Source organism: Canis aureus, chromosome 8 (genome assembly GCF_053574225.1).
Source record: "Canis aureus isolate CA01 chromosome 8, VMU_Caureus_v.1.0, whole genome shotgun sequence".
NCBI lineage: Eukaryota > Metazoa > Chordata > Mammalia > Carnivora > Canidae > Canis > Canis aureus.
In genome coordinates this window covers 35,293,340-35,301,933 of record NC_135618.1, presented here as the reverse complement: position 1 = coordinate 35,301,933, position 8,594 = coordinate 35,293,340, and the positions used below count along the sequence as shown (strand labels likewise).

The window sequence follows — 8,594 nt, the reverse complement described above, 5'->3', positions numbered from 1 at the left end:
ACCGCCCAACACCACCAGGTGCAGGAAGAGTAACTAACAGGACGGCTGTCTCAACCTGTTGAGTCTTGCGCCCACTAGAGAGGTCAGATTTTATCCAGGAACAGCTTTCCCAGCCAAGGATTACATAGCAGACTCTACCAAGCGACCCTGATGACTAGAAAACAACTGGAAGGTGGTCACGGCAGAAACTATTGGGAGAATACTCAGCATAATAGAAATTTTTATTTCCTTCATGATCCCCCCCAGCGGGAGGGTGGGGGGGGTGGGGGGGGTGGCAAGTTGAACCAGCATGTGTCAGATTCTGTAATCAACGCCAGTGAGATCACAGTGTCAGGAAATTTCAGCCTGAATTAAAGATACCCTTGCACTTCAAATTTTCTTTTTTGATGTATGTGAAGGAAGGGTTGGAGGGCAAAGTCAAAGGAAAAGCAAAGTAAATGAACAAAATGGCTGCCAGGCAATGTTTCCAGTCCTCCCCTCTCCCCACTCCCTCTCCCCACCCCCAGGCGCGCACCTTTCCGGTTTCCACTGGACTCACGCTGCCACCTGCTGGCAATGCTTAGGGCCTACGAGCTGATCCGCGGTACTTGAGGAAGAGTTTCCCCTTACCTAAGAATGAGATGCCTCCCTTACGAGTTAAAAGGGAGGAGAGCAAGAAGAACATGTTTCTCAATCATGAAAAAGATTCTCCTTGGTAGATATACTAAGGGATTTCCTCAGTTTAATAGGTTCTAGACTAGAGTAAGTCTGATGGTAGGAAGACGGAAACCTATAAATTTCCCTAGATCTAAAGGGGGAAAGCTATTTGCCCAGTTTCAATTAACAAATTCTTTTCCTGGACTAGAGTTGCATCTAAGACCCTCACACTTTCCACAATCCCCAGAAAGCTTCCAGGTAGGTATTGCTGCAATGGACTGAGCTCCAATATATTTCTCAAACATTCCTTAGTGCTTTACCAGATATAAATGCTCTGTAAAAATACAAGGTACCTGATCGAATTAGACAATTCCTCAAAGGCAGTGACTCTGTGTGGGCCCCGGAGAATACTAGGTCTTCAACTATTATGCACTGACTTGAACTGAAATAGTAAATGTTGATATCAGTATAACTTTTTATAATAAAAAGTATTTATTGGCCATTCAGAGGGAAACTATCCCACTCCCACCAACCCATCTTACCCTTTAATGTTCAATGAGCGAGGAATTTCTTCACATACAGATCAGAACACCCTCTGGTCCTGCCTCATCCCTTTAATATTACTTGATTCAATTGAGGGAAATGGATGGACAGGGAGTCCCAGATGGGTATCCTGTCCAGTTTGCAACTATTCCTCTTCCCTTGAAAATACCACCACTGATACCAACCATCAAATTCCTACAGCCTCAGTCAGTGAACAGCTGAACCCAATTCCTGTGCCCTCTCTCCACCCCAGGGCTGCAGATAGGAGAGAGATTTAAGTCTTTGTCACTGAAGCTAATTTTGAGAGCGATGAATGGGAGTAGGGAAGCATTTAATGGACCATGGAAACCCCACCCTTCCCATTCCCAACCTTAGTCTCTTGTACCCGATTGTCCAGGGGGCTGGAGGTGGGTCACTGCCATGAGGAGAGATTATCAGGGAGGCCAATCCTGGGAAGAAGAAGAAGAAAAAATTTACAGTGTTATTGGTCAAGGTGATCATCTGGCCTGGCCTCTGTATCCAACCATCTTAGCAATTCAAATGCTAACCCCACCTTCAGCCATCTAACCCCAATCTTTTGTACTTCTTCATTCTAAAAAATAAGGAGAAAGAGCCATCCTGTTGTATCCTTGCTTTACTGAGATCAAGCTTCCGGGAGAGAGACTGCAAAATAGAACAGAAGGGCTGTTCCCAGAGGGTGGGAGAGAGCTGCAGTCAGCTTTCCTGCCTTCTACTCTTTGTACCTTGCCTACTATTTCCCCTTGCTTCTGGCCAAACTCAGGAAAGGAATATACTCAACTGGCCCTCTCACTTTAAGGAAACATCATGTCTAAAACTAAAAAAGACCCATTAACCCAAATGGAAACACTTAGCTGTGTTTTATTTAGTTCTTTTTAAACCTAGCAAGGAAAGGAAAAAACACAGGTCATTTTCTTACCTTGCTTGGGTGCAGTTCCTGCCCTGAACAATTACACTGAAATGAAATATCCTAAAGGATCCCTGAGATAACTCCAGACCTGGCCTGCCGCTCTATATCCCCCAACTCCTACCCATAGAGTTTCCCTGTTTCCTGAGGCATGTAAGGTTCACTGGTTGAAAGGCATCATCTCACCTTCGTGACCCTTTATTCTCATTACCATTTCACCAGGTTCCCTCCCCCAGTAGTCAAGGATCAAAGCCACGTCCAAGGTTTGTGCCACACGTTCATCCCGTTGGCATCGTTCCTGATCCAGAAAACACTAAGCAAAAGCCATGTGCAGAGACCCCAGCCCCAGCCCCTGCTAGCCGGGAATAGGTGACCCCACAAGGTGTTCCTTCAGTCACAAGCAGCCCCGGCCCCATCTCCCTCCGGGTGTCCAGCAGCCCAGTCACGATTCCCGTCGAGGTGAGGGGGCCGGATGGAGGTAGCTGTCCGACATGATGATGTCGCTGGTGAGTTGCTGCTCCAAGAACTCAGAGGTCTCTTCAGCTATCTGGCCTGGAATTCTAAAGTCTACAGCAGGTGTCTCCTGCTTGGGGCTGGGGAGGGGTCGGGCAGCCCAGGACTCCGTGGGACAGCCGGTACCCTGGAGGAACTGCAGAAAGTTCTCCTCGATGGAGCCCTCCCGGCTGGGCAGCCTCAGCTCCTCCTCTGGAGCTGGCTTGAAGAAGCAGACAAACTGCTTGCTGAGCTCCCCCCTGATCTGTCGATTGAGACACCCATAAAAGAAAGGGTTGGAGGTGAAGCAGAAGTAGCCGATCCAGGTCACCACGTTCTCCACCTGCCCAGTGGAAATGGGCTGAGCACTGAGGGCAACGTAGAGGTGGAAAGAGAAGTAGGGCAGCCAACAGAGCAGGAACTGTCCCCCCACAGCCAGCAGGACCACTGCGGCCTTCCCTCCCCCGAACGTCCGGTGCGGGGTGGTCTGGGGAGCCCCGGAGCTGGTGACCATGGTGGAGCGGCTGCTGAGGGACTCCGAGCGTTGGCGGGGCGTCTCCATCCAGGTGGGCAGCGGGCCGCGCTGCAGGGCGGCCACCCGGGCCACCCGGAACATGCTGCAGTAGACCACGAGGATGAGGAGCAGAGGCAACAAGAAGTAAAGGACGGCGAAGACCACCACGAACAGCTGGCAGTAGGCGCCGCGGCTCCAGTGCAGCGAGCAGCCCGGGGGGAGGCCGGGGGCCCCCTCCTCCCGGGAGGCCCGGCCCAACACGGGCACGGAGGCCATGGCCAAGGCCTTCACCCACACCCCTACCAACACGGAGGCCACCAGCCCCAGCGTCATGCGCACTTCGTAGCGCATGGGGTGGACCACGTAATAGTAGCGCTCCACGTTGATGGCCGACACCGAGAGGATGGCCAGGCTAACGAAGCATATGCTCAGGAACAAGTAGAGGCGGCAGGCGACCTCCCCAAAGAGGTCGTGGTCGAAGAGGGCAGAGCTGGAGAGCATGGCCAGGGGCATGAGGGTCAGCGCGGCCAGCAGGTCCACCAGGCAGAGGTGGAAGACGAAGACAAATTTTCGGAGGGCGGGGGTCTTGGCAATAACGGCCATCACAGCGGCGTTGCCGGCCACGGCGATCAAGTCCAGCAGGAGCATAAAGAACAGGGCCACGGACTCTGAGGCCACGTCCTGCAGCCCCACCTCCGGCACCCCGCTGGCAGTAGAGGGACCTGGGGTCTGAGGGACCCTCCCCAGAGTGGAAGAGTTCCCTGATGACTGGGGGATGGGGGAGGACTCCATGGGGCCGAAAGAGGACACCCAGGGCACCTCCTGTCACAGGCCCATCCCCCATCCTAGTCCGGTGACCCTGGGATGGCGAGCCCAGGCCCAGGCTTGCCGAGTTCGAGTTCGTGCGTGGGGATGGGGGCAGGGGGTGCCTCCTGCTGGAGCCTGCCAGGCAGGCTCTAATCGCCAGCCTTCCAGGCCGGGCTGTGCATATAAGGGAACGGAGGGCTCAGCAGCTCATCTCTCCTCTCAGGCAGGAAGGAGGTGGCTCTGATCTGCCTTGGTGACCTCAAAGAAGGAGACGTGAGAGATGCCAGAGCCTCACCCACTCAACACTCCACCTTCCGAGTGGTCTCCAGCTCCTTCTTTTGCTTTTCCTTTCCACTGTCCTCCATGCCCTTCTCTTCTCTCAGGGACTGTTATCCAGAGATCCTAAATCCTCTGTCTCCCTCTCCTAGGGTCCCGCTGAGCTCCGGGATCGTGCCCCAGTTTTCAAGTAGCTTATGTAAATTTCTTGATTTCTTGTCTCAGAATGGCAGGAGCTGTTGGGGTGCAGAGGCGACACAAAATCTGGTTTCTAGTCCTAGGCCTGGGAATGATGGACTCTGTGACTCTGCTGGACTTCAGTTTCCTCATGAAGGCATCTGTAAAATGAAGGGAACAGCAGCCACTTCACAACTGTGTTTGGAGGAGCCTGTGAGACTTAATAACAATACCACCCATATGTAGTAACATGTTTAAAGATGCTTTCCAGGTGCCAAACCCCGTTCTAAGCACTGTACCTAAATATGCTCATTTTAGTGCTCACACAACCTATGAGTATTACTCTCATCCCCATTTTGCAGTTGGTGAAACTGAGGTCCAGAAAGATTAAATAACTTACCAAAGGCGGCAAGGTCCAGGTACGTGCCCGTGTGGTCCGGCTCCAGGGTCAGTACTCCAGCCCACCTGATGGTGCCCTCTACAGCGACTGGAATGCAATAGGCATTCAATGGATAGTTGTTGCATCTGAATCATCTCCAAAAATGTCTATTAGTGCTCTGGGGCTACCATTGGGAAGAGATCACCTGAAAGAGGGAAGGACTGTGTTTGGTGTCCTGTGACATCACCACCCCCAAGATAAAGAGCTGCCATTTGGGGAGTGTTGAGGAAGAACCGTGAAAACAAAACATTCCAGCTGGAAGGAAACTGGGATGCTAGCCCATTCAGGCTCCACTGCCCCCCAAACCAGAAGGGCATAGGTCACTTGAAAGCTGCCCTTCTTTACCCATTCATTAGCTTTTCCAAGCCACCGTACCCCTGCAGGTGGGGGAGGAAGTGCCTAACCTTCCACTCCCGGGGTCCTCAGATCTCTGATCATTGGAGCAGATCCCCGGCCCAGAGTCCTCTTGATCCTGGACCATTAGCACATTCCAGAGCTAGGAGGGAGGAGTAGGTGTCTGGGGGGTGGGGGAGGAGTAGGTGTGAGAGTGAGTAGGTCACTGTGATGGTGGAAATGGGTGAGCATAAAGCAGAGAAGACAACTGGAAGGCATTGAGAGGGGAAGAAGTCTGGGGTTTCAGCGTCTCTCATTTCTCCCGGCCAAATGGCAGATCAAATGTTGTATGTGTCTCATTATCCACATTAAGTTTGCATATAGTTGAAATAATAATGCCTTTAAAATTTTTCATTTCCGGGATCCCTGGGTGGCGCAGCAGTTTAGTGCCTGCCTTTGGCTCAGGGCGCAATCCTGGAGACCCGGGATTGAGTCCCATGTCAGGCTCCCGGTGCATGGAGCCTGCTTCTCCCTCTGCCTATGTCTCTGCCTCTTCTCCCTCTCTGTGTGTGTGACTATCGTAAATAAATTTTAAAAAAAAATTCATTTCCATATCCTATTCTTGCAGTCCAGTTTCTCCCAGTATAATATAGAAAGGTATGCAAACTCAAGGCAAGCTATAGATACGCCAAGTCTGTAGCCAGGTCACAAGTTCTCTGGATCACGGTTTCCTCATCTGTAAAATGGGAAGATTGAACTGGACGACCTCCAAGATTCCCATCTCTGACAACATTTGATGACTCTGTGAGTTCCTGGGCTGCCAAGGGCTTGGTGGTGGCTGAATTTAAAAACCCATCATTTCTCTGACTGCAATGATGTGGACCACGTGGGGCAGACCGTTCCCATTCCCTCTCCGTAGTTACAGCCTTACAACCACCCTTGGGTTTTGGTAACCACCAATAGTGTATTCCTTTAACTTCAAGCATGCCATGCATGCAATGGGTGCTCAGTATAACTTTGTGAATTGTATCAAACTCAAACTGATCTGTTGAGTCCCTGCCCCTTAGTACCTGCCCCTGCCCCTTCGTACCTGCTCCAAGTACACTCAGTAGGGCAGCTGCGTGCCAGCCAGAGGACTCTGCTCTGGAAAGGGTAACCTGGTCTCCTGGACTTGGCACAGCCCTAACTTTGGACAATTGCCTAGGGATTTGCCTCTCCCCAGGGATAACAGGAAGCTCATTTCACAGTTAAAATGGCCACATTGACCCAGGGTCTATAGAGAAGGTGGAGATGGTTCCAAAGTGGAGACATCAGCTTCTCATAAGACTACCAGGAAAAATGCAGAAAGCAACGCTAGGGAAGGCATCCTTGCCCCTTACTTTCCATGCCGGGCTTCATATCTTTCTCATCCCTTCTACCTGGGAGTGGAGGCCTGAAGATGTGGCTCTGAGGCCCCGGGAGCTAAAGGAGTGAATGCCCTCCATGTCTGCATGAACATCAAGAGTCTGCCAGCAAGGCCCACCCAGGGCCCCAGACCGAGGGAAGCAGACATGGTTTCCACGTGGAGATGGAGGGGGCACTGTGCAGCCATGACGGAGCCCTAGGCAAGAAGGCACTGGACGTTTCTCGTTTCCACAGCCCCCTCGGCCTGGGCAGGATCTCCACACTGACTCCTAAATGCCAGGATTCCAGTTTCTGTCCTAACAGATGGACCAACGTGCCTGCTCCCCAGCACTCCCTACTGATGGATGGGGGTCAGGGAGGGCAGGGTTGTGCATCACAGTGTCAGAGGGGAAGCCCAGAGAGCCTCACTCCACTCCTAGCTCACAGCATCATGCCTTCTCACTCGCTCTCATCTTGCCACTGCTTCCTGACAGCAAGCCCTCCCTCACCTCCAGGACCTCTCAGCACCTGGCAGGCTTTACCACCATAGGGGCCAAGGTCTGGCCCCCTGGCCAGGGCATCGTCAAGTTACAAATATCTTTGTTTCAGGATGCAAGATGTGCATAAGTGCCCACCCCAAGGCCACAGAGATGTTGCTGGGATTCGAATGCACCTGTTTCCTAAATACAGAGCTTCCAACCCAAGGACCCCAGCACGGCCTTCCTTCAAACAACAGTATGTCCCTCCTAAGCCAGGAGAGATTTCCAGGGGGCAACCACACCTCTCCCCAGCAGAGTTGCCCACGCCCAGGACGCAGAATTGCCCATCAGCCTACATGCCAAGGGACCCATTCCTAGGATGCGGGGGACCCATCTCTATGACATGGAGGAAGACAGATGGGGAACCCTGTCTGCCTGTAGGATGTGGGTACTCCCTCTGGCAGGAGATCAACCCCCATCTCTAGGCTTCAGAGGTGCCCACACCCCAATACCTGGGAGCCCATCCCTTGACGAAACTGCCCACCATAAGGTAGGGTGGGCTGGTCCTGGGGACGCAGAGCTACCCTCCTGCAGAGTACCTCAGCACTCACCATCAGGCCCTGGGACAGGCCCCTATTCCTGGCCTAGTCGACAACTCCTACCTTTGCTGAGCAGCTCCCGGCTCCCATGTGATAGCTCCTCTCAGCTGATGCTTCTCCAAGGCTGCTGAAGCCTGAACCACTGCAGTGAGTGGTGAGAGGCAGCAGGCAGAGCAGGATGCTCCAAGAGCTTCTGGGTCCTAATGGCCTCCTGCTTCCCACCCAGCCCCTTGGAGCCACTTCTGAAGCAAGGAGCCAGGCACCAGTGCCCCCACGGAAAATGCTCAGGGGTGGTTCCAACCCCCCTCACTTCTCTTGGATTGCTGGAGTGGCATCTCAAAACCTTCTTGGGGCCAGTGACCATAGTCAGGGGAGACTCTCCTGGCCAGCCTGGTGAAGTATAAAGGCTACTCAGAATCAGAAAATCCCAGTTTAAGGGCTGGCTCTGGTACTTATGAGCTGTATGACCTAGGGCAAGTCACTTCCCATTTCTGGCCTTGATTTCTTATCTGTTCAAAGAGAATATAGGATAGATGATCCTGAGGCTCCTGACAGCCCTGCCATCGCATGCTTCTGTGTGACATCAGAACCAAGATGCTCTTGTAGCAGGTTGCTCAACGCAGACACAGAGTACCAGGTTAGGCCTGGCAGGGGCCAAGGTTCCAGGGTCAGCTGCCAAAAATGTACAGGGGATAGGTTCAGGAGTGGCATTCAGGTTCGACAGGGAGCTAAAGGCCTTTTCCTAACTCTGCATTATCCCTCAGGAGTCACATTACTATTGTTTTCTTAGATTGTATGTTTATTTGGTGTGGGCTTGTGAGAACCGATGGAGGTGGGGGGATCTAACATCCCCATGAGCCACCATAGTGGTACCACCATAACACTGTTCCCTGAAGACAGAGTGGGCACCAGGAACTCAGGAAGGCTCAGATTGCTCTGGATCTGTAGGACTGGACTGAGCTGCAGGACACCATCCTTACAGCGTCCAAGG

The 8,594-nt window shown here is 52.6% G+C and overlaps 1 protein-coding gene across 3 annotated transcripts; it reads right to left on the bottom strand.

Moving 5' to 3' along the window:
* Positions 1 to 1,105: 1,105 nt before the first annotated feature.
* On the bottom strand, positions 1,106 to 7,824 carry GPR61 (G protein-coupled receptor 61). Of its 3 annotated transcripts, none has more exons than XR_013384694.1 (4): positions 7,667 to 7,824; positions 4,771 to 4,954; positions 2,291 to 4,531; positions 1,106 to 1,628 (listed from the first exon to the last, which is right to left on the bottom strand). XR_013384694.1 is itself a non-coding variant. In XM_077905770.1 (3 exons), exon 3 carries the CDS (start codon positions 3,900 to 3,902, stop codon positions 2,547 to 2,549), a length of 1,356 nt encoding a protein of 451 aa, XP_077761896.1. In that variant the 5' UTR covers positions 3,903 to 4,531; positions 4,771 to 4,954; positions 7,667 to 7,824; the 3' UTR covers positions 2,272 to 2,546. The 3 variants fall into 3 exon arrangements, 1 of the variants encoding a protein (XP_077761896.1); XR_013384695.1 differs by having other exon boundaries at positions 4,771 to 4,857; positions 7,667 to 7,775; XM_077905770.1 differs by lacking the exon at positions 1,106 to 1,628 and having other exon boundaries at positions 2,272 to 4,531.
* Between the last annotated feature and the right edge of the window lie 770 nt (positions 7,825 to 8,594).